General features: G+C 48.7%; 1 protein-coding gene across 1 annotated transcript; it reads right to left on the bottom strand.

Annotated features, from left to right (window-relative positions):
* Window positions 1–236: 236 nt before the first annotated feature.
* LOC148474068 (epithelial sodium channel subunit gamma-2-like) lies at window positions 237–23,746 on the bottom strand. The gene is made up of 11 exons (XM_088459201.1): window positions 23,393–23,746; window positions 22,221–22,432; window positions 19,364–19,494; window positions 17,416–17,579; window positions 10,099–10,203; window positions 9,634–9,754; window positions 8,915–8,987; window positions 4,567–4,624; window positions 3,457–3,530; window positions 2,466–2,541; window positions 237–608 (listed from the first exon to the last, which is right to left on the bottom strand). The coding sequence occupies exons 1-11, from the start codon at window positions 23,744–23,746 to the stop codon at window positions 399–401; spliced, it is 1,578 nt and encodes a 525-aa protein (XP_088315327.1). The 3' UTR covers window positions 237–398.
* Between the last annotated feature and the right edge of the window lie 850 nt (window positions 23,747–24,596).

The following is a 24,596-nucleotide window of genomic DNA, read 5'->3' as shown; positions in this document are numbered from 1 at the left end:
ACAAAGGGTGTAATGTAGGATGCAAGATACATGCCCAGTAATAGGTGTGGTTTGTATGACATGGCATGCAGCATGCGATACTTGTCATATGTCCCAGAGTGGGTGAGGTCATTGTCATACCATGCGTAGTAATGGGGCAGAGATGTCAATATCCAACGTGATTATTCATGTAGGTTTCTGAGCAGGTTCAGTATGGAACTGGCCAGGGACATAGCTTTAATTTTAGTGTCCTCCTACGGACAACAGGGTGACTAAAGTCACTATTTGATTTTGTCCTGTAGATTACATGCATGCCGCTGTATCTTGTTATTGGTTAGAAAGAGCACAGATTAATGCAGTCGTATCTATGCCTTGCTGGTCCCATCTAGTAGGTCTCCAACCCCCCGTTCTTCTGCCGTTCACAGCTTGGTTGTCGCCTGGAGGTAGATGGGGCTCTGGTTCTGCACATAAGGGTTGGAGTAGCCCTCTTTGTTCACTGTCCTGAAGCACCTCCGAATAAACAGGAGAAGGACGTCCAGGAACAACTCGAAGAACTCGGCCAAGGTGCACACGGAAAAGCCGACCCAGAGGCCGACCAGGCCGCCCATGTTAGATATCAGGTTAATTTCCTATAGGGAAAGGGATGAAAAACGCACAGTCTGTAAAATCGTAGCAATTGTTTCCGCAATTGCGCAATACGAGTTATTATAAGTAGCCTGGGAGTGGAAATCGTCAATCTCATCGTATAGAGAGTCTGATTCAGAGATGGATACACGGCTAACAGTCAAATGGCAGCTTCACGGGGACCGATCCAGCTCTGGGCCCGAGCAGAACGCACAATAAGCAATTTGGCGACACACATAGGCGGAGAACTGACTTCCTCTCTTATGGGGAGATTTATCCAACCTTCTAAAGAAGGCAAGTTGCAGTGTTGCCATGGCAACCAATCAGATTGTAGCTATCATTTAACTAGTACATTGTATAAAATGATAGCTAGTTGATGATTGGTTGCTATTTGCAAATGGAAGCTAGTTGCTGATTGGTTGCTATTTGCAAATCTCCCCCTTTGTATCTGCAAAACTGCATGATGAGCATTTGTGTGCTAAAACGCCCGTTAAAAGCTACAACAAAGGGCTCAATCTAATTAGCCGCGAGTCCCCTTCCGGCGCGAGTAAGTGCGGCTGTATAGCGCACTTACGGTACCACTGGTCTCACGGATTTATTGTTTACGCTGTGCACAAAAATGTGCGTTTCCTAGGTGAGATCTACGCCATTGCAACAGCAACTCACCCCCTTCGCGCTAATTGGATTGAGCCCAAAATGTTCTTTGCATTTAACAGAGTGTTAGCCGTGTGTTCCGAAAATTTCCCTGCAGCATAGTGCACATACTTATTGTTATACGCGGCCATGGAACTCAATTGTATTTAATAGGCACAATGAATGTCTGGTTTAAACGCCTATACAGTATGGGCCTGATTCAGAGCCGGACGCTATTTGCGGATGGTCGTTCTGAAAAAGGGGCCGGATATTTAAATTAAGCGCTCGCTCTTTGCGGTCTGTTGACGCCTCTATGTCTGAATGAGCGAACGAAACATGCGCTTGCTATTTTGAAAAAAACGCCCCCTGGCCGCTCGCATCATACGTCATCTCCGCTATTTATTAGATTAATCGAGTACATCGAACGGCGTATGAACTGCTCGCTATTCTTGTGGTAGCATTTTCCTACCGCAATCTTGCGAGCAGTTCAGACTAAAAGACAACCAAGTGACGTGGCCGATGACGCTGCTTTGTTAATTATGCACACCCTTAAAACGCCCGTTTTGACCGTTTGGCACGCCTGCGTTCGGATCTCCACTCCCCGTTTTCAAGCACCTTCCCCTGTTACCACCCACAAACGCCTCATCCTGTGACTCAAATTAGCAGGCATTCGCTATTTTGCAAGCACACGATTTCCGACCGCACTGACCGGTTCGCGCATGCGTATTACAACCCATACGCATGCGCAGATGTGCGAACATCGCTCGGAGCGAACGAGCGGCCGCTTACGAGCGGCTCTGAATCAGGCCCAATGTACGGTTCATACCTGACAGATATATCTGCAGCTGATGGTTGCTCATGACCGCCCGTACACGCAGCACGATGCACCAATATATCTGCCATCGGCTGTGCAGCAGAGCCGACACGATATGTCTGTGAACGACGTCATTCACAGACATATCGCTGGTACACACTGGCCGACAGGCACCCGATATATTGGTCAATCAATTGATCGGCCAGTATATCGGCCAGTGTGTACCCAGCATTAGAGCGGATATTTTTATTTTTCCCCATACAAATAATCATTGGCTAGTGATTTCATTGTTTAGCTATTTCCAAGAATTCAGACTATTTTTATTTTATGATTGCAAATGAATGAAGCTAGTGCCCACTCTTCATACGAAGGCCTCTCAGTATATTGTGCTAGGAGGGAACTGCCAAATCCTCACCGTCATTGATGGCTCCTCTTCTATCAGCTCAAAATTTAGCTGTTTGAAATACACCACGACCTTCACAAAGTTATCCCTGCGGAAATACGGATTGAAGTGAGATCAGACATGCTTTTTTCTTTTTTTTGCTTCTTTTTTTTTGTATTGGAAGTTAAAATGGATCGGCCTAGACTTGCATACCTCTACCAACTTCAAGCCATCTGCTCTGTAACTTACTCTGTTCTACGTACAAATCTGTCCTAAATTCGCAGACACCTTGGGCCTGATTCAGAATTGGGTGAAGGTCCATTTGCGTGACATAAAAATGCACCCTGCGTCCCGTGTGTAGTTTCCGTCCAGGCCCCCTCCACGTTAGCGGGTGGCGCAAGTGAGTAGACTCTGGCGCTGCGTAGGTCTCCGGGACCACCGTGATTTTTCTACTATGCATGTACAAATCGCTGGTAAAATGGCCACCGCGCCGTTTTCTTGGTTATTTGTGCAGCGCAGCTGACATGTGACTCTGGAGAGGTAAGGATTGAACATGGGTGCAAGGTTTGGGGTCTGGGCCCCCCCTGGACCTAGGGGCCCTTGTGCACTGCACACCATTATACATACTCCCATGGTAGAGGTATGGAAACACAAGTCTACCACACCCAATAGAGATTTTGCCTTTCATGAATCTGTAATATACCTGCAGCTCACAAGATGGTCATAAAAACGTAACTTAATGGACGCATTATTGCTCGTGTGCAAAAAAATCCCCCAAAAAACGTTTAGCCCTAAAATCAGGCCCCTGGCCCAAATGGATTAGGCTCCGATTTATTGGTCCAGGGGCGAATCTGGCAATATAGCCGCTACATTTAAAGTGGCAATTAGCTTTAAGGCAAACCTGGTTTTGATTTGCTGGAATCGCTCTTGACAAGGAGATCGGAGCCTTATCCATTTTGGGCCCTGTCTCTATTTCTAAGCTCAAACACGTCATTTAGATGAGTTACTGTATGAAGGACATTACCTGATAAGTGCTGGATTATCCGCAATGTCTCGCATCTGCCCTCCCCACTCTTTCAGCTCTTTGGAGAAGTTCTCCTAAATGGAAAATATAAGTTTCAGTGAGTGATGTTTGGAGGTCCATAGTAAGATGTCTGTGAGCGATGTTTGGAGGTCCGTGGTATGATGTCAGTGAGCGATGTTTGGAGGTCCGTGATATGATGTCAGTGAGCGATGTTTTGGAGGTCCGTGGTATGATGTCAGTGAGCGATGTTTGGAGGTCCGTGGTATGATGTCAGTGAGCGATGTTTGGAGGTCCGTGGTATGATGTCAGTGAGCGATGTTTGGAGGTCCGTGGTATGATGTCAGTGAGCAATGTTTGGAGGTCCGTGGTATGATGTCAGTGAGCGATGTTTGGAGGTCCGTGGTATTATGTCAGTGAGCGATGTATGGAGGTCCGTTGTAAGATGTCTGTGAATGATGTTTGGAGGTAGACCCATCCCCTGCTATACAATGCCACAATTCAGCGCGAATAGCGTCACCACACCCCGCCCACTTTAATAGTGTTCCCCTGTCCTATTTACCCCCTAACCCTCGTTGCCTGTACCCTGATACTAACCCTCCCCACCAAGCACCCTAACCCTCCCGATAAGTACCTAAACCTAACCCTCCCACCTTAGTGCCTAATCCTAACCTCCCCCCGGTGGTGCCTAAACCTAACCCCCCTGTCTGGAGCCTAACCTCCCGCCTCCCACAGCCTAAGCCTAAATCCCCTCAGGGCACCTAATCCTAACTCTCTTCCCCCGCGGCTAACACCTACCTGACCCCGCTATACTTACGTTCGGGATGCCGGCTGTCGAGATTCTGGCGTCGGCATCTCCAGCCATGTCGGGATTCCGTGGCTGGTGTTCCTACGATGATCGGGAATCCGGCGCTGGGATCCTGGCAGCCAGCATCCCGGGTGTCGGTATATTAACCGCATCCCGGTGAAAAATGTATTGAACACATGTAACTTTGACAAGGAAGACGGGTCCCCCTCAGCTCTGGGCCCCATAGCAGCTGCACCTCTTCCACCTATGGTAGTTACGCACATGGTGCGGGATATTACCCGCTGTGAGTACTATGGCTGACTTACAATAAAAGCGGTGGACGGCCACTGAGATCCCGACACGGTTAGTTCATAAATCTCCTCTCTGTGGGAAGAAGAACAGGTATATTTCATCATTATACATGGGACAATGTGCTCCTAATGCAGATTATAAGGGTATCAGTAGATACAGCGATGTTCCGTCACCATATAAAAAGCACCAGGCCTCTGTGTTTTTCTTTAATTTAAATAATATTTATCAAACAAATATTGCGAACACCTGTAGAATGTAAGCCCCCATTGCAGGGGCGTTTTAAGAGAGGAGGGGGCCAGTGTGCAGACTCAGGGCGGACCCCCTCCTCTCTCTAGCGGTGCCGCGGTGCAGTAGATTCTGGCTTGGTGCCAGCATCTACTGCACATGTGCAGGTCTCCGGGAAAATGGCACTAGAGCCTTATTCCCGGAGACATGTATAATGCGCATGCGGAAGTCACTGGGAAAATGGCCGCCTCCATTTACTCTGTGATTTTTGCTGCTCTTCAGCGCCAGTCCGGTGCTGCAGAGCTTAACTCTGGAGACTGCGGAGAGGTAAGTATAATTATATATGACCCTGGGACCCTTGCCCCATTGGATGTATTATAGGGGGTCTGCAGCAGAGGCACGCACAAGAGAACTAGTGAGAGAGACAGAACTAGCTAAGTGGGGGTAATTTATCATAAACCAAGAGACATGGGAATAGGGGCATTGTGATATGTCAGCCAGGGTGACAAGATTGAGAAGTTATATGCTTTATTATCTACTACACCAGTTAAATGTTCAATCTGTAAGTGAACCGTCCATAGAGCTTCCTTTATGGATGACAGAGATGGCGGGATGGTAGACTTGCAGTTGAGCGCAATTTGACATCGCACTGCATTGACAATATGCCAGATAAGTTTTCAGTTACCCTGGAGGTTGTCCAGGTGATAAGCAGTAAGTGGGAGGGGTGAGGAGCGTGACCAGTGGCGTCACTCCCCACTAAAACACCCAGTACGGGGAGGGATGCCATGCCGAATAGGGGGCGTGGCCTCGCTAACAGGGCATGACCTCGCGCCTCGAACCCCAGCCCATGGGTGTCATCACTGAGGTGGTGGGGGGTGCGGAATGCCGGCTCCCTCACTGTGACAGGAGCAGAGTGCTGCACTTAATGCTACAGTGCAGCACCCGGCTCCTGTCACTGAGGGGGAGCCAGCACCTTGGTGTCACCCCTTGTGATGCCACTGAGCGTGACGCTAGTAACTTGGGCTAGGAGTTGGTGTACACCAGTCTAAATAGACGATTTCGGACAGGTCCAAAATCTGTGTTGCAGAGAACCTTCCTGACCGCGTTCCCGCCACAAAATCTAAACGTTCTTCTAGTTTTCGTGACGCAGGGAGTAGGCATGCACCTAGCCCAACACGCCAAGTGCACCTGTGCAAAACCAAGGGATTTAGGGCCTGATTCAGAGCCGGACGCAATTAGCGCTCGCTCGTCCTGAAAATAGGGGTGGCTATTCAAATGAACCGTTCGCTGTTTGCGGTCTATTCACGCCTCTAGGTCTGAACGAGCGAACAGCACTTGCAGTTGTTTTTTGGGAAACTACGCCCCCCGGCTGCTCGCATCCTAAGTCATGTCCGCTATTTATTAGATTAATCGAGTACATCGAACAGGGTATGAGCTGCTCGCTATTCTTGTGGTTGGTTTTTGCTACCACAATTTTGAGAGCAGTTCTGGCTTAAAAAAAACCCAGTGACGTGGTCAATGACGCTGCTGTTTTAAATATACACACCCATAAAACGCCCGTTTTGACCTTTAAGCACGCCTGCGATCGGATCTCCACTCCCCGTTTTCAAGCACCTTCCCCTGTTACCACCCACATACGCCTCATCCTGTCACTCAAATTATCAGGCATTCGCTATTTTGCGAGCACATGAATTTCGGCTGCACTGACTGGTTCGCGCATGCGTATAACGATCCGTACGCATACGCAGTTGGGCAAACATCGCTCGGAGCGAACGAGCTGCCGCTTACGAGTGGCTCTGAATCAGGCCCTTAGTGTGCACATCTATTGCGCACATTTTAGTAAGACCTCTTGGCCAGTACACTATGGGCCTCATTCAGAGTCGCCCGCAATGCAGATAGTCACGAAGTTGAGTGACTATTTTGCTACTGCGCATGTACAAAGATCCCTAAAAACTCCTTCGTCGCCTGCATTACACAAAGTGTACACACAAAGGCAAGTTGCAGTTGAGAGGCAGGGTATCAGTAATGTCTTAGAAATGTGCCGGGTGTTTCTGGGCGGTGACTGAGAGGTGGATTCACAGACGAACAGCGATGGCCCGTCTTATGGGTGTTATGGCAGTGTCACTGAACTGGTTGTCTACACAGAGGCTTAACTGCTTACATAGGAGGCCGTACTCTGACAGAGCATCTGCGCCTACCGTAGGACTGGTTTCCATGGTGCAACCCGTGGTGGCGCCTAGATGCACCAAGCGGTATTACAGAGTCTGAAGATGTTCATAGTGGGCATATATCAGTCCTTGCACATTCATGCGCACGGCTGTACACCAGGGACGGCTTTGTAACAGCATTTGCAGAAAGTCGCAGACGGGCAGCCGCCAAATGATGCAAACACTGCGGCATCTGCCTCCACCTCTGAATCAGGCCCTATGTGCTCTCTTCCCCCATATACTGATAAATATATGTTTATTACTGTGTAAATGTAATCCAGGCAGCAGTGCGCAGCTCTGTCCTCCTCTCTCTGTTCCGTCATGTGACTTGCAGAGCAACGTAGACTAAATAGTTCTGTCTGCTGAAGTCAGCTGACCACATGGAAATTCTAGTTCTGTGTCATGTGCTCTGTGGCTACATCAGAGCTTCCTCATCTCACAGCAGCCAGCCCTGGCAATGAGCCACAACTTTTTTTTTTTCAGTGGGGGACCGCTAATAGCCGCTGCTGCATTCGTTTTTAGGTGCGTCTCAGAATCAGGCACTTAATCCATTTAATAGCCCAAAACAAAACATTTGTGTTAATTATACCCAGAATATCTTGTTTCATTACATACAGTAGATACTGGGCTTCATTCAGAGCCGCTCGTAAGCGGCCGCTCGTTCGTTCCCAGCGATGTTCGCACAACTGCGCATGCGTACGGGTTGTAATACGCATGCGCGAACCAGTCAGTGCGGCCGAAATAGCGAATGCCTGCTAATTTGAGTGACAGGATGAGGCGTTTGTGGGTGGTAACGGGAAGGTGCTTGAAAACGGGGAGTGGAGATCAGAACGCAGGCGTGCCTAAAGGTCAAAACGGGCGTTTTAAGGGTGTGCATAATTAATAAAGCAGCGTCATCGACCACGTCACTTGGTTGTTTTATAGTCAGAACTGCTCGCATGATTGCGGTTGGAAAATGCAACCACAACAATAGCGAGCAGTTCATACGCTGTTCGATGTACTCGATTAATCCAATAAATAGCGGACATGACGTATGATGCGAGCGGCCAGGGGGCGTTTTTTTCAAAATAACGACCGCATGTTTTGTTCGCTCGTTCAGACATAGAGGCGTGAACAGACCGCAAAGAGCGAACGGTTAATTTAAATAGCCACCCCCTTTGCGAGCGCAAATAGCGTCCGGCTCTGAATCAGACCCACACTCTCTAGAAAAGTGTATCTAATATTAGCCGGTAGTCAAAAACTGTTCAGAATGTGATCTCATACATGTCCCACCCACTCCCCCAATTGCTGCCTCATCTCAGCAGCTCTGACTAACGCAGTGCCAATCAGGGCCGTTGAGAGCCTGGCCGGGCCCGGGTAAAGGAGGTTGTGTGGCCTAATCGCGGGAGGCGTGGCCACGCCCCCTTGAAAAAAAATAAACACCACTTTTTCAGCGCCTCGGAGGGGGGCGCTGTAAGCCCCACAGCCCGTTGCTAAGCAAGGGGGGGGGCGCGATCAGTGTGATCGCTCCCCCACAGGGCCATAGGAGACTGCTCCGGCTGCTGCAGCAGCCGCGAATGGACTCACACAGCAGCCCAGCACAAGCTGTGTGCTGAGCTGCTGTGAAGGAGGGGGGGGGAGACGCCGGACCCAGGCCCCGCTGGGCCCTTTTAGCAAGCCCGGGCAAACTGTATCCGCCCCTCCCCTCTCGGCGCCCATGGCGCCAATAGCCTTTCACAGCTTCTTACCTGATTTGTATAAAAACACAATCGAGCATACTATGGTAAAACCCTACTGCAGGGATATTCAACATGCCGCGGCCCTCCTGCTGTTGTGGAACTACACATACCAGCATGCCCTGCCACAGTTTTGCTATTAGGCTTGCTAGAAGTGTGAAGCATGCGCATATATTTCCCTTGTTATTTGGCATTGGCAGAGGGTACAGACTTACTTGCACTGTAAGGGGCAGAGACAGTTTAACTCATCATGAGCAAATTTATATTCGTACAGCTTCACGCACTCACCTGAAAGCACATAGAGATAATGATAAGGGCAAAAACAAAATTGTATTGTCAACAAAATACAACATAAGTTATTCTAATTGTCCCACAGAAATCCTGTGCCAGGAACGTCTGAGAACCAAACTCTAATGGACCCCATCCATCTGCGATGGATTGCCGCGATCCCGCGATGCTGCAACCCCGCATCGCGGGATCGCAGAAATCCAACATGTTGGATTTTGCCGATTTGACGATCGTGATCAAAAAATTAGCGCGATCATCAAATCGCCGACATTTAACATGGTAAATGTCTGCGATCCGGCGACGGATCTCATAACATCGATGGTGGGAAGTCAGCATGTCCACCCAGAAGCGCCGGCATTTCCCATCGCATCGCCGGATTGCGAAAAACACTCGCTGATGTATGGGCACCTTAATAGGGGGAGATGTATCAATCCTTGGAGTAAGATAAAGTACCAGCCAATCAGCTCCTAACTGTCATTTTTCAAACACAGCCCGTAACATGACAGTGAGGAGTTGATTGGCTGGTACTTTAGCTCTCTCCAAGGTTTGATACATCTCCCCCAAATACTCTTTCAGATCATGCTAGAAGAACGTTGCTGGCATTAGCCAAACTAACAAGTGAACGCATTCAGTGGAAGAGACTCACGGACTTGTGTGCTGCTGAGGTTACACTTGGGATACTCCGTCTCCTTCGGAAAAGCAAATTCCCAATGACTGCAGCCACAGTTCTCCATGATGTTCTGTTGGGCACACGTCCGCTTACAGGCCTGAGAAAATCACACAACACAGTATAGCCATAGGCGGTGGAGAAGTTTCCCATAGCATCCAATTAGATTGTACCTACCATTTTATAAAATGTACTAGGTAAATGATAGATAGTTTGTTTCTATGGAAACTACAACAAGATTATCCCTCCTGCCAATCACAGTGGGTGGTCCTGACACACCCCTGTCCCCTCCTTTATAAAAGAGCCCTGTTCTTTGCATGCCCAAGTCCCTCTGTGGTGGCTGGCCACACCCCCTCTGGTGACTGGCCACACCCCTTACGCTTGGGCCCCTACCACTACATTCCCTGGTAGGCCCTCCTTGCCCCAGTGCGACATTGAACTCACCTCTCTTGTATACCCGGCACCATACATATCGTTATAGAAATTCTTGATGTTTTCGCCTTCAGTGCACTCACTCATATACGGTGATTTTAGCCTGTCAATGTGGACCTACAAGAAAATATGTCATTGCATCACCCGACTGCGCAGTTGAACACAAGTCAGTTTTATGGAACATACGATGCATGTTTTCATACTGCGCATATTATATACTGTATATATATATATACATACATGCCTACTCTCCCGGGAATCGCGGGAGGCTCCCGATTTTTCGAGTAACCCCCCGCGATCCCGGAAGAGTAGGCATATCTCCCGCATCCCGCCCACTTCCTAGTGAAGTGGGCAGGATGGGGAGATTTTACCTGAAATTATCGGGTCCGTCGGGAAGGGGTGGGGCTAAATTAAGCAAATCGCGTCATTTAGCCCCGCCCCCTCCTCACGGACCCGCGAATCACGGGGGGTTTCTGTAAAGGGGGCGGGGCCTAATGCCGTCTATCGTCTGGCCCCGTCCCCCGAAGAGGAGAGCAGCAGGTCCCCTCCTGCTGCTCCCGGAAAGCTGCCCAGCAAAGTAGGTAAGTATGTATATATATATATATATATATATATATATATTAGAGATAAGCGGGTTCGGATTAGTTCGGATTTTCCCGCCAAATTCGGATTTTTCCCGCCAAAAATCGGGACTCGGAAAGAGGCAAAACGTCATCTTTCATGGACAAACATTATCATTCCTGTATTGTGTATGGGTAATTGTGTTGCTAATTGTTACTTGTGCTCTGTTTATGTTTTGGTTACTGTATTGTAATGTAATGTTCTGTGCACCCTGTACTGTCCTACTGTTGATGTATGTACATCGCGCTGCGGACCACTTGTGGCGCCCTATAAATAAAATGTAATAATAATGATAATAATAATAATATATCTCAGTTTTTTTATTTTATTTAACATCTACATAATGGGGGTAAGGTGCAATCAGGGAGATTACTAGGCTCTTCAGGGAGTCAGGGAGATTGCTCCTATTTCAGGGAGTCTCCCTGACAATCAGGGAGAGTTGGTAAGTATGGCTAGAACCATACTTGCCTACCCTTCCGATTTGGTCAGGAGCCTCCCGAAAATCGGGTGCCGCTCCCGACCTCCCGGGAAGGCAGGCAATCCTCACGGCCCCGGCGATGTGTCCGCACCCCCCCCGCGCTTTTAAGTAAAAACCCCGGCAGCAGGGGGGCCGGTGACGCGATTCTCGCTGAATCGCTTCATCGTGGCTCTGCCCCCGGCTGCACAATACCATTAATCACGGCATTGTGAAGAGGGGGCGGAGCCACGATGATGCAATCACGCTGTCACGCCCCCATGCTCCGCCCCAAACGCCGCATCATGTGTCGGGCCCTGCCCCCCTTGGGCCGCGTCACGCCCCCAGCCCTGTAAGCCAGACAGCTCCCTCCGGGAAGGAGGGAGCCAAATGTCGGCAAGCATGGCTCTAATTAATTATATTGAAAAGAAAATAATTAATTGCAATGCGCCGCAATGACATTTAACTTGTGACACCGGGCACTGGTAAATAAGGGTACTGGTACTGGCCACGCCCCCTAAAGAACTTTTTTAGTGGCGGCTGTGAGGTAATAAAAATGGTGACGGTATATATTTTTTCAAAATATTTTATAAATTACTATAGATATTCATTTATTGTTAGGTTTCCATCTAGTGGTGAAAAGTAAAAAAAACACATCTCTCATTCTAGTATTGAGGGCTTGAATCAGCAAGGAACGCACTTACTAATACGCCCGCAATCGGACAATTGTTGTATACTGCGCATGCGTATGCATCGCAGTGTGCGTGAGCGAACTCGCTATTGTGATCGGGACTGCGATTGCAGTGACTACGCAGATCCATCGCAGTGATTGACAGGAAGTACCGTTTGTGGATGGTAATGTCGGTGGTTGACTGAACGCAGGTGTGCCAGTGCGTTTGAACGCCGTTACAGGGGCATGCATAAATTATACACTGCAATGGCCTCCGGAGCCTGAGGCCTGATGGTGTGTGTGTGAGTAGGGTCAGAGCTTGTGCAAGTGTGCGTGAGGCTCCGATGGTACGTGATTGTACCGATGGTTTCACAGTCTTGCTAAACATTACAGATGTGTGCTAAGTAAAATGGGCGTCCTTATGTAGTTCTGCAACGGGATAGCGATCGCAATGGATTAGCATACTATCGTCCATGCGTAATCGCTATTGCATTCGCAGTTGCATTCTGTAGTGAATCAGGCCCTAAGTTAACATAGGAAAAATAAAATGCAGTGAATTACCCTGCATCTCTGCTGGCTCCATGGGGGTTACCTGTCCTGTACATTACATGAGATAGGAACATTGCCTGGAAATATGATATCCTTCGTGGGGTGTGTCTAAGCCCCGTTCAATCACCACCACAATGAGGGCACTGGAGCCAATCTACCATCACCTGCCTGAGGTGAAGCAAGAGCATTGATGGGCAGCCTGCAAGCAACGTCTATCCTTGTACTGTATTGTACTGTACTGTACCTCACTAGATGGAGAGCATTGATGGGCAGCCTGCAAGCAACGTCTATCCTTGTACTGTACTGTACTGTACTGTACCTCACTAGATGGAGAACATTGATGGGCAGCCTGCAAGCAACGCCTATCCTTGTACTGTATTGTACTGTACTGTACCTCACTAGATGGAGAACATTGATGGGCAGCCTGCAAGCAACGCCTATCCTTGTACTGTACTGTACTGTACCTCACTAGATGTAGAGCATTGATGGGCAGCCTGCAAGCAACGCCTTTCATTGTACTGTACTGTACCTCACTAGATGAAGAGCATTGATGGGCAGCCTGCAAGCAACGCCTATCCTTGTACTGTATTGTACTGTACTGTACTTCACTAGATGGAGAGCATTGATGGGCAGCCTGCAAGCAACGCCTATCCTTGTACTGTATTGTACTGTACTGTACCTCACTAGATGGAGAACATTGATGGGCAGCCTGCAAGCAACGCCTATCCTTGTACTGTACTGTACTGTACCTCACTAGATGGAGAGCATTGATGGGCAGCCTGCAAGCAACGCCTTTCATTGTACTGTACTGTACTGTACTGTACCTCACTAGATGAAGAGCATTGATGGGCAGCCTGCAAGCAACGCCTATCTTTGTACTGTATTGTACTGTACTGTACCTCACTAGATGGAGAGCATTGATGGGCAGCCTGCAAGCAACGCCTATCCTTGTACTGTACTGTACTGTATCTCACTAGATGGAGAGCATTGATGGGCAGCCTGCAAGCAACGCCTATCCTTGTACTGTACTGTACTGTACTGTATCTCACTAGATGGAGAGCATTGATGGGCAGCCTGCAAGCAACGCCTATCCTTGTACTGTACTGTACTGTACCTCACTAGATGGAGAGCATTGATGGGCAGCCTGCAAGCAACGTCTATCCTTGTACTGTACTGTACTGTACTGTACCTCACTAGATGGAGAGCATTGATGGGCAGCCTGCAAGCAACGCCTATCCTTGTAGCCTACTGGAGATGTACTGTACCTCACTAGATAGAGAATGGGTATGATATACCCGTCAGCGGCAGCCCGACAGGAGCAGATTGCGAAGCAGCGGAAGCCTGACAGCGCTGGAAATCCCGATCGTGGCTAGGTAAGTATCTGCTAACCTAACCTAACCCCCCTAACCCTAACCCTCCTTAGGGGTGCCTAACCCTAACTTCCCCCCCAAGTGCCTAACCCTAATCCCCCCTCTAAGTGCCTAACCCTAACCACCCCCTTCCCCGCTGCCTAAACCTAAGTCCCCCGGGGGGGTGCCTAACCCTAAGTCTCCCCCGGGGGTGCCTAACCCTCCCGGGGGGGTGCCTAACCCTAAGTCCCCCCCGCGAGCCCTAAACCTAACCTACCCCCCCGCGGCTGTCCGCTCGCGGCGCCCAGCATCACTAAGATCGTGATGCCGGGCGCCGGTCTCCCGGCATCGGGGAAATGCGGGCGTCTACATCTAGGCGCCCGGCATTTCAACCATGCCGGGATAAGACAGTCGGGAAGCCGGCTGCCGGTATTTAGGCAGTCGGCTTCCCGATTGCTTCCCCTAGATAGATGGCCAGTGATAGTGGTTAGTGTCAACCCAGGGAAAATTGAACTTCTATCAAATGTGACGTAACCTTACATTAGTTAAGTGCCTTTATTTGATTGGACCTGAAATATCATTTCTGACATTCAGGTATGTAGTGCCATAGTATTGGTGTTCCCTATGGTTATGGTAATGCCAAAAATGACTGTTAACGCGATTAATAAAAACACGAAAAGCTCTTCCAAAAAGAGCTGTCCTTTGTGCTGTGAGGAGCTCCAGGTTTTCCTGGGAGGAGAAGGTGTCCCTCTCAGGGAAACTATGCGTTAAGAAGCCCCTAGGTTTCTATTAGCAACACCATCTATAGACTACGTTGCCTCTCAGAAACAAGCTCCAGAAAGTTTTACTTTCCAGAGCTTGCCGCATACCAACACATAGCAACCCCACTGTAGAGCACTTCTATGCATATGGGGTTTGCTGCAAACCCCTGAAAACATCAGTTTTTGGAGTCTAGGCTACATTTTTAAGGTTGATCAGGGCCTGATTAAGGGGGGGGGGCGACAGGGGCGGTCGTCCCTGGGCCCCCACACACAGAGGCACCTGTTCCCGGGAGGAGGGCGCTCTGCAGCTGCGGCTATTCTGCTGCATGCAGCAGCACAGTCAGTGCTGCTGCATCAGCTTGGGCTTGGGGCAGGGCGGTAGTGTTGACGGCACATAAGTGCCGTCCGCACTACACTACACAGTACAAACACACAGCCGCCGGTGCCGGCAGCTGTGTGTTTGTTTTAGTAGCCAATGAGAGTCAGTCAGACTCTCATCGGCTGCTGCGCCCACTGCCGGAGCCTCCGTCTTCCGGCTCCCACAGTGGCTGATGGGAGACGTCTCTCCCATCATGCAGAGCGGGCCGGCCCGGGAAGATGCCGGACGGAGGAGCAGGTGACGGAGCGGGGATTAAGGTAAGTGGTGGTTTTGTTTTTTTCCTGTGTGTGTCTGGCCGGGGGGGGGGAGGGACGGTGGACGGACTACCACTAGCGGCACTGCTGGGGGCACAACTAGGGGCACTGCTGGGGGGACTACTAGGGGGGACTGCTACTGGGGGCACTGCTGGGGCAGACTGCTACTGGGGGCATGGCTGGGCTCGGCTCTGTGTGGCTTGAAGGGGGCCCCCGCAACTTAATTGCCCTGGGGCCCCCACAAGCCTTAATCTGGCCCTGAGGTTGATACTTCCCATTCCTAATGTGCTGAAGAGATGTCTCCACCTCTCAATGTTGCATAGACCATTCACAAGATGGCTGCAATGTATTACAGAAATGTGCACAGGTGAGTCGGTTATTATACATGATCCGTGCTCTGTGACGGGGACCGTGATTTCGACTTAAAGGACTGTTTAACATTTTTTCAAGGAAGTTTGTGATCTCTCTCATAACCAGCTGTAATTATACTACAAAAACGGTTGTTTTCCATTCAAGACTAAAGGGGAGATGTTTCAAACATTGGCCCTCATTCAGAGCCGTTCGCTATTTGTGGTCGCTCGTTTAAAAACAAGGGGTGGCTATTCAAATGATCCGTACGCACATTGCAGTCTGTTCACACCTCTAAGTCTGAACGAGCGAGCAAAACATACGCTCGTTTATTTGTTAAAAACGCCCCCTGGCCGCTCGCATCCTACGTCATGTCCGCTATTTATTAGATTAATCGAGTACATCGACCAGCGTATGAACTGCTCGCTATTCTTGTGGTTGGTGTTTGCTACCACAAATTTGCGAGCAGTTCTGGCTATAAAATAACCCAGTGACGTGGTCAATGACGCTGCTGTTTTAAATATGCACACCCATAATACGCCCGTTTTGACCTTTAAGCACGCCTGCGTTCGGATCTCCACTCCCCATTTTCAAGCACCTTCCCCTGTTACCACCCACATACGCCTCATTCTGTCACTCAAAATAGCAGGCACTCGCTATATTGCGTACCAACGATTTTCGGCCGCACTGACTGGTTCGCGCATGCGTACTAAAAACCGTACGCATGCGCAGATGTGCAAACATCGCTCGGAACGAGCGTACTGCCGCTAACGAGCGGCTCTGAATGAGGGCCATTATTCATAGGACAAATCGGGGAGTTGTCAATTGCAACCGATCAGATACTAGCTACCATTTATCTAGTACATTCTATAAAATGATAGCTTCAATTTGATTGGAGCAGCTCTACTTGTCCTCTTTGGAAGGATTGATAAATCTCCCCGTAAAAATAGAATAGGAGCCACTTTCCTCAGTTTACAGAATGTTTGGTCCATCCCCATTCTAAGTTTTCGAGCCAGTTGAATAAGGAGATAGGCATCGCTGATCCCTACTGTATTTGGCCGCCAGGAAGGCTGTAATTACAGTAGTGAAGTTCGGAGGGGAGAGGTGGACTACCACCAGCAAATAGATGACAGAGGAAGTCATAGAAGCCTATATGTTGACTCAATGTTGGTGGTGCACTTGGTGTTGTCTGTGAATACACCCAATATCAGGCATTAGCACTCCAAGAGCCTGATTCAGAGCCGGACGCTCTGAACGAGCACCTGCTCTGAATCAGGGCGTTTTTTGGGGGTTTTTTTGTGCGTCCTCCTGGACGCTCGCATAGCGTCCATGATGGTGGTCGCGATGGTCAAGACCATCGCGACCATCGGGCTTGCGACGAGACCCTTGCGGTAGGGTCTCATTGCCGCAAGCCCTGGAGTGCTTTTGCCTCTATCAGAGCCAAAATCACTCCCACTGACACCACTAGTGATGTCAGTGGGGCCGGACCCAGACAGTAGGCGTTCCCATGGGAACGCCTCCGTCTGGGCTGCCACGCCCCCAGCACGCCCACCAAAGGGGGCGTGCTGTCACTCACCATCGACAGCACGCCCCCTTTGGTGCGAGACCTGGAGCGACGGCTTCCCCGTCGCTCGCCGGGTCTCGCGCATGCGCACTTGGGCACCATCGACCCGCTTGCGAGCGTACAGCGCTCGCGAGCGGGTCTGAATGAGACCCCAAATGCCCATTGCATCTTTGCCCAACATCAATGTATCATTTATTATTACTGTGCATAATAGGTGGTTGGTGAACGCAAAATAGCAAAAACAAAGTCGATTGGAATAAAACCTATAGTACACAAACTCATTTCTTAGCTGCCCCATGAACAGGTAACAGGAGTTCTGGATGCTGTAAACAACATCAGATGCATTGCGGAAGGGACAGTTACTTAATCAGTACTGTTACCTTCATCATGCCGATATCGGTTTCCGCTCCTGGCGGGACATTCACACCCTCGTCCTCCGGGAACGGCATTTGCACCTGATCATGGATGAGCAGACGTATGCCAGCGGCGTGGGACATGTCTCGCACATATTCAATCTGCTGGATGAACAGCTCGAGGTGCAGACCTGCCGGGCACATGGACTGATTAATACAGTATTCCGATAAATAAAACATCCAAGCTGTCAGCTGCGGGAAATATTTCATTTGTAATATTGGCGCAGTACGCATGTGCTACAAATATATTTATTATATACACTATATATATTATATTATATATATTATATATTATATTTATAAACATTGCTGATTCAGGGCTTTATTTGTCAACGAGTGTTATCATTCACAGCGAGTGATAGAACACGTTGCTTATGGTAAATGGTGCTCCAGCCAATCAGCTCCTAACTGTAACTGTTCAAACAGATGACAGTTGGGAGCTGATTGGCTGGAGCATCATTTATCATATGCGATGATTTTATGTATAATAAAACTCGATGATAAATAATGATGCCCTCAGAGTTGGGTATAAAGCAAAATATAAGAGCAAGTAACTTTGGGCCTGATTCAGCAAGGAACGCACGCTAGCAGACGCGCGCACCCAGCCGCTGCGAGAATATGCTAATCAATGCACACACACGGAGACCGCAGCACAAGAGGCAGACGCCCAGCCCCATATTAAACCGCCCATCTCCCTTTACTCAAAGCCTGATCAGTATGCAAGATAGCGTAAACATCGGTAAGATTGAGAACCATCGACCACATTTGTATAATAGTGGTTGGACCAGACCTCGCGCAGGATCTTGGCAACTTCCTGTGTGCACGGAGTCTCATCATTGCATGCGTTGCCGTACTGGCTTAATTATGGACGCCCCCAAAATGGCGTCCCAACGCATAGGCACGCCTGCATTCGCCCGACCACCCCCCCGTCACCACCCACAAACGGCACTTCCTGTCAATCAATATCAGACAGGGTCTGCGTACACATTGCATGTAGTCTACGTACGCTTACCCGATCACACTGGCTAGTTTGCGCACGCGCAGTGCGATGCATACGCATGTGCAGTACAGAAACATCGGCCAAGTGCGTGCGTTCTTTCCTGTGTTTTCCTTGCTGAATCAGGCCCTTTGCACCTTGGTAAAAGCATGTTGCACTGCAGGGGAGTCAGATGCAAAGTGTGCAGAGTAGGGATGGCCATTAACCATCAATAATATTTAACAACCATCGATGGTTAACTGCCGATGACCGATGGTTCTTGCCCATCGATGGCAGACTGGGACCCGATAGTTTTTTCTTCTTCCTGGTGGCACTGACCTTTGCCCTGCTCCCCGGCCACCTGCTAAGCATCCACCCTGATGCTGATTTGCCCGCAGCCAGCTGTACCCCCCAGCAGAGGTGGCCATCAAGGGATGCAAATCATCGATGGTACCATTTAGATGGTCTTGTACCATTGATGGTAATCACCAATTGAAACATCGATAGACAGTCCTTGATGGACATCCATAGTGAAGAGAGATATAGATGTGGGAGGGGGTGTCCAAACTTACTTAATTTGCAGTGTAAAAGTAAAGCTGTCCAGCATTTGTGGGCTACATGCAGAAGCAGTCGGTATTCATGTATAGGTTGCAATCCTCAGCCGCTGCGCGGATTTATTCGAGCCTCCCAGTATTTTTAAAGTTGCAATCATTTTTAAGGCTAAACCAGCTTGGTTTAGCCCTTAAATTGATTGCTGCTTTAAAACAGCTTGACCCAGGGAGGAAGTTGATGCTGATGACCGCTCATGATTTCATTATTTATTTCTGCACCTCGATGTTACATTTAGAACATTTAACCGCTCCCCTCCACCCTCAAATTCCCTGAACAGCTTATCCCAGAATCACATCACATGACGGCGATGATCCGCTCCGTACTCACCGTACATGAACCCAGCTTTGGTTATGTTGAGTAGCTGTGTGGGAATGGGATTCCCTCGGATGTCAGTGGGCTTCTGGGAGTTGAAGGTGTAACAGTTGCCGAACTTATAGTTAATGAAACCAGAGAAGAAACTGGAAACAGAACAGACAGAGGCTGAGGAACCGGAATGATGAAGAAGAAGTATCTGCAGAACATTTAACCAAGGAGTGCTATATGACTTAGGGGGGAGATGTATAAACCCTTAGAGAGAGATAAAGTGGAGCAACCAATCAGCTCCTGTCATTTCACAGTCTGTGCTAGATAAATTACAGCAGCCATTTGGTTGCTTTGTACAACTTCTCCAAATTTATCGCTCTCCGAGGCTCAATACATCTCCTCTTTAATGTCTCATCATGTATGATGGGATGTAGTCTTAATCTCGACTGCGGGGATTCCTGCGCTTAGAATGCCGGCGCCGGAAACCCGACACCTGTCAGAATCCCCGCGCCATCATCCTTACTGCCGGAATCCGCTGGAAGACTGGCGGTTCTAATCCCGATAGGTAAGTATTTTCTTATTGACTAACCTATCCCCCCCCTAACCCTCCCTTAGGGGTGCTTAACCCTAACCTCCCCCCCAAGTGCCTAACCCACCCTTCCCCGCAGCCTAAACCTAAGTCTCCCGGGGTGGTGCCTAACCCTAACCTACCCCCGGCCCCAGCCCCCCCTTCCGCTAACCTAAACCTAACCCTCCCGTGGGGGGGTGCCTAACCCTAAGTCCCCCCCGGGAGCCCATAACCTAACCCTCCCCCCCTGTGGCTGTCCGCGCCCGGCTTACCTTCGATCAGGATGCCAGGTGTCGGGCTCCCGGTGTAGGTAAAATGACAGGCATCGGGATTTCGATGCCTGTCATTAGACCCTAGCCAGGATTAGACAGTCGGGATGCCGACGGTCAGCATTTAGACCGTCGGCATCCCGACTGCATACCGTATAGATTGTACTGGGTAAATGATATGCTATTGGCCTGATTCAGAGCTGTACGTTAATGCGGCTGCGATGTGAAAATACGCAAATGTCGCAGCAGCCAGGTGATGTAATGAGACGCCCACCTGCGGCTTTGCAAACCCCAGCATCTGCGTAAAATGTCGCAGCATCGGTCGCAGATCCTGAGTGAGTCTATGGTCCTGCGGAATGGCCACGGGAATTAAAATGCCAGAGCCATATTCCTTGCGCATGCAGGGCGAGACGCCCCCAAAATAGTCGTGACACACTGGCGTTCTTTGCCACCCCCCCCCATTACCTCCCGGCACCTTGATTGTCAATCGCACCAAGTAAAAAGTTGCTGACTACAGTAATGTACCTTGATGCATCTCTGAATCAATCCCTACTGATTGGTTGCTATAGGCAACGCCTCTACTTGTCCTCTTCAGAATGTTTGTCTAATCTCCCCCTTAACGTCTTATGTTGTCTGAGATACAGTATGTTCTAATGATCATGAGAAAGGAACATGCTGGGAGACGCTCGTTTCAGTCATTTTAGTGTAATCCCTTAATTACTAGAGGGACCTGCAATTAAGCACAACGTAACGATGCTGTTAGTGGAGTATGCACAGCAAACTTCTATAACTACAAGTATATACACAACCTGGAATTTCCATGTTATTAGAGTTGGATTTGCAAAGTCGCCGGCAGACGTCTCAATACAATCCTCGGCGCCTGCGACATTTGCATATTTTCGCCCAGCAGCTGTGTACAGGATCACGGCTGTGGTGGCTTTACTGTACATCAATGAATCGGGCCCTATGTTATTATTTACTGCTGCAGGCTAAACAGATATCCCTCCTTCCCATACGGCCACATTGCCTATAGTCAGCTTAATCAGGCCCTATGTTACTATTTACTGCTCGAGGCTAAACGGACATCCCTCCTTCCTCATATGGCCACATTGCCTATAGTCAGCTTAATCAGGCCCTATGTTACTATTTACTGCTCAAGGCTAAACAGATATCCCTCCTTCCCCATATGCCCACATTGCCTATAGTCAGCTTAATCAGGCCCTATGTTACTATTTACTGCTCGAGGCTAAACAGATATCCCTCCTTCCCATACGGCCACATTGCCTATAGTCAGCTTATACTATAATTAATGCAAATGCTCATCAAAAACTCTACACAATAAATGAAGTGTTGATTTGTATCTGTATCCTGGGCAGTGGCTTTTAAATCAAATGAAAGGGCCTATGTGCAAATTTTCTGTGTGAGCCCCTCCACTGGACAATTGGCGCAGCCACATGAGCAGAAGATAGCAAGGACCCTTGACCCGGTGCCAGCCATTGAAAATTATGGTGCACACACAACAATTTTTTCAAAATGGCGTCTGCACCATATTTTTGAAGGCATTGGCACAGCCTGACGTTGCCCTGGGGTGCAGGATGTGTGATGCGGTCCCCACGTGACCCAGGGGCAAGGTTGGACTGGCCCACGGGGGTACAGGGGAAATCCCCGGTGGGCCTCACTGCCTGAGGGCCCACCCACTCCTCTAGGTGACAGGTTCCAGACCTCAAATCATACATTGTTACTCTATTAGATGGTCAGTTACCTGGTGGAGTAGTACCACCGATCATGGGTGATTGGTTCCTTTCTATAGATACTACACCAAGATTTGCTTATTGGTTAACCAAGCATTTGTGGTGGCTGGCCACACCCCTTAACCATGGGCCCCTTCCACTACATTTCCCTGGTGGGCTCTTCATGTTCCAGTCCGACACTGCCCAGGTGGCACGCTTTGCACCCATTACAGCTATACCCTTGATGCTAGGGTTGCAGTTAAAGAGATTATGGGAGAGATTGCGTTAGTGGCGCTGCAGCCACCGTTATCTACCTTGAGTTGCATTCCTGTCCATGGAAGTTGCAGAAGATCAGCATGTCTTCTAGCTGGTGGCCCATATCGATTTTCTGCTCGTCCGCCAGCTGGTTAAACTCGGAGGCAAATTTGTTGAAGGCGCTGGCATACTGCACACTCTCATCTGGGTACTCCGATGATACATTAGCATGGGAACGATTTCTCCGGTGAATCAGTTCTAGACCCGAGTCCTGCAGAATCAGCATGAAATGACTAAACCACAGATAGCAGCAGCGTGTAAATAATAATCCTATTAACAATGGCTGTGTTTGTGACAAATCATTCAGTATCTACAGTATATCTTCACCCTGTAAAAAGTGACAAGCATAATGCAAGCCGAGAAGCATCAGGAGAAGCACTCCGTGACAAGGGGGAGATGTACCAAGCCTAATAACGAGTGGACAAGTGGACGTTGCCCATACCAACCAATCAGCACCTACCTATCATTTTGGAGAATGTACTTGATACGTGCTAGCTAGAAGCTGATTGGTTGCTAATAAAGAGTGGAGAAGTTGCCCATAGCAACATTTAAAGAGGTGACAGAAGATGGGCCATGCCACCTGACAGAGGAGGTGACTGAGCCATGCGACAAGAGACTACAGCAGAAGCAGCGCATTGCACAACCGTCTGTGTCCAGGACGCTTGCACGCACGTGAACCAGAGATAAGGCCACAAAATATTACACTAGGATCTCGGGATCTCGATAATAAAAAATTAATCGCAAACCTACAGTAGTACTTTCTGAGAATTACATGCTATTGGCTATCAGACCACAGAAGAGTCGTATTATATGTTTTGCTATAAGAGAATCCTTTTGAAGTCTTGTGCACCGAGCTATCCCATCTTATAATTCCAATAAGCGGCTACTTCTGCTTTTACTCCCGAAAACAGTCTCCTTAGGTAAAACAATCCTGCAAAAACCCAAACGTCCCCAACTGCAAACAGCCAGATACATATTTTAACCAGAACCAATGGGACCATCAGTAACAACCATTAGTAAAAAACAAGACGTAACACAATCATAAAGGTGGCAACACATGCATTTTCCCATGAGTGCAACACGCCCAAGATCGTTCACGTGGCAGAGGGGCACGCGGATACTCTTACGTAAGGCCGAGGACACTGGGAGTAGAGATTCCAGGGGTTCACACCTGCAGTGAAGCAACCATAGCGAAGCTGTTCTTTATGGACGAGAGTTTGACGCTGTTCAAATTGCAGATGGTGACCGCTGGGAACTTGAGCTTGGAGCTAGAGATAAGCATGATCTTCTCGTGTGAGGGGTAATTGTAGTAGGTCATGACCATCTCCGTGCACTGCCAGAGAGCGCAGCACAGGGCAAAACTCACGAAGGACAGCCATACTAGACGGCGAAACCAGTGGTGGGAGCGGAAGATGCTGGGGATGCCGTGGGCCGAGGTGCGCTGCAAGATGGTCTGGCCCAGGTTCCTCAGCGTGGTGATATCCGAAGAGGTAGAGGCCGGAACCTTCAAGTCTGGATAGCTCATCCTCAGCTTAGAGCTCAGAGAGAAGAACCAGAGAACAGTGGAAGCCAGGCTTTTATATCTCCCCTGACCCTCCTTAGAGGCTCTTAAAAAGCTAGGCATTTTAAGACCCAAAGGTGTAAGGACCTCTAATCCATTTTTCTTTTTGTTGTGATGACCTGTTACCTTAGCGACAACTACAATAATGATCTAATTATACTTCCAAGTCAAAGAGAGCCTTTAGGATGCTGCCTCTGATAACCAATTAAAAGAAGACCGGATATTCCCAAATTACTGTAATACTGAACATTTTAATTCTATCGGTTAAAGTATTGATGTAGTATAAATTTATCATGTTCACTGCGCACATTAAAACTTTCACATATTACATAGGAATACTGCTATACATACATGTACTATGATGGTCCCTGTTCACTTACGGTTCTATTTATCAATTATTATTTTTTTACTAAAATCATGTGAAAACGGGTGTTCTCACACCCTTTTCACTTTATTTTCGCTTCACTGAATTGTATTAAAGGGCTTTTGGAGCAGTTTTCATAAAAATCTACTCCATGCTCTTTAAGGGGCCTATTCATCATACCTTAAAATTCTCTGGAGGTAATTAGGTTTAGAACTCGCATGGAGTTCTACCTAATTATTAGAGGAATTCATCATTCCTCCTCTCCATAACTATCTATTCCGAAAAGCTGACATTTTTGCGATGACAACTTTTCGGGAAATAGATACTTTTCCCTTTCTACACTAACTTACCGCATCTGTAATCTGTGCTGCGCATGTGCTGTTACATTCGTAAAACCAGCGCATGCGCAGCACTGCCTATAGCTGCGGTCATTTTGGTGTCCCCCTCACC

This window comes from Taudactylus pleione, unplaced genomic scaffold, assembly GCF_031769625.1.
Source record: "Taudactylus pleione unplaced genomic scaffold, aTauple2 ptg000897l, whole genome shotgun sequence".
In the NCBI taxonomy this organism is placed as follows: domain Eukaryota; kingdom Metazoa; phylum Chordata; class Amphibia; order Anura; family Myobatrachidae; genus Taudactylus; species Taudactylus pleione.
Note: the sequence above shows the minus strand (reverse complement) of the source record. Positions and strands in the feature narration are given on the sequence as shown.